The sequence below is a fragment of the Calidris pugnax genome, unplaced genomic scaffold (genome assembly GCF_001431845.1).
Source record: "Calidris pugnax isolate Ruff unplaced genomic scaffold, ASM143184v1 scaffold528, whole genome shotgun sequence".
Classification (NCBI taxonomy): domain Eukaryota; kingdom Metazoa; phylum Chordata; class Aves; order Charadriiformes; family Scolopacidae; genus Calidris; species Calidris pugnax.
Window position 1 is genome coordinate 3,857 of NW_015091224.1, and position 964 is coordinate 4,820.

General features: G+C 60.9%; 1 protein-coding gene across 1 annotated transcript in view; it reads left to right on the top strand.

Annotated features, from left to right (window-relative positions):
• Positions 1–908, top strand: part of LOC106898544 (bromodomain-containing protein 2-like) — a gene marked incomplete at its 3' end in the record, with an annotated part of 3,671 nt that extends 2,763 nt beyond the window's left edge. The window contains exons 5-7 of the mRNA XM_014959845.1: positions 1–327; positions 417–545; positions 636–908. The exon at positions 1–327 is cut by the window's left edge and continues 7 nt beyond it. Coding sequence (XP_014815331.1) covers positions 1–327; positions 417–545; positions 636–908 — 729 coding nt within the window. The remainder of the gene's footprint in view (positions 328–416; positions 546–635) is intronic.
• Between the last annotated feature and the right edge of the window lie 56 nt (positions 909–964).

Consider the following 964-nt stretch of genomic DNA (forward strand, 5'->3'; position numbering starts at 1 on the left):
ACGGCCATCATCGCCACCAGCGGCGAGTCCTCCCCCTCCGCCACCTTGTTGGAGGCCAAAGCCGCTAAAATCCCCGCCCGGAGAGAGAGCGGTCGCCCCATTAAACCCCCCAAAAAGGATTTACCCGATTCCCAACAGCATCAAACTTCCAAAAAGGGCAAACTTTCGGAGCAGCTCAAATACTGCAACGGCATCTTGAAGGAGCTGCTCTCCAAGAAGCACGCGGCCTACGCCTGGCCCTTCTACAAACCCGTCGACGCCTCCGCCCTGGGGCTGCACGACTACCATGAGATCATCAAGCACCCCATGGACCTCAGCACCATCAAGGTGGGGTGAAAGGAAGGGATCCCCTCTTGATTTTTTGGGGGGGTTCTATGGTTTTTTGGGGTTTTTTTGACCACCTCTCTTCCCCGCAGCGGAAGATGGAGAACCGGGATTATCACGACGCCCAAGAATTCGCCGCCGACGTCCGGTTAATGTTCTCCAACTGCTACAAGTACAACCCCCCCGACCACGACGTGGTGGCCATGGCCCGCAAGCTGCAGGTGAGTTGGGGGGGTCCAACCCTTCCAGCCCCCCCAAAACCCCCTCCTGGGTCCCCCCATGCCCTGACTGCTCTCCCTGCCCCGCGGCAGGACGTCTTTGAGTTCAGCTACGCCAAGATGCCGGACGAGCCGCAGGACGCCAGCCCCCCCTCGGTGTCGGCCCCCCTGACGGGTGCCCTCTCTAAATCCTCCTCCGAGGAGTCCTCCAGCGAGGAAGATGAGGACGAGGAAGAGGATGAAGATGAGGAAGAGGACGAAAGCAGCAGCGAAAGCTCCTCGGAGAGCGAGGAGAGCTCGGACTCGGAGGAGGAACGTGCCAACCGCTTGGCCGAGCTGCAGGAGCAGGTGAGGACCCTGATGGAGATTTGGGGGGGGGGCCTGCTGTGTCACCCCCCCAAAAACCCCCCCCAACCACCCCA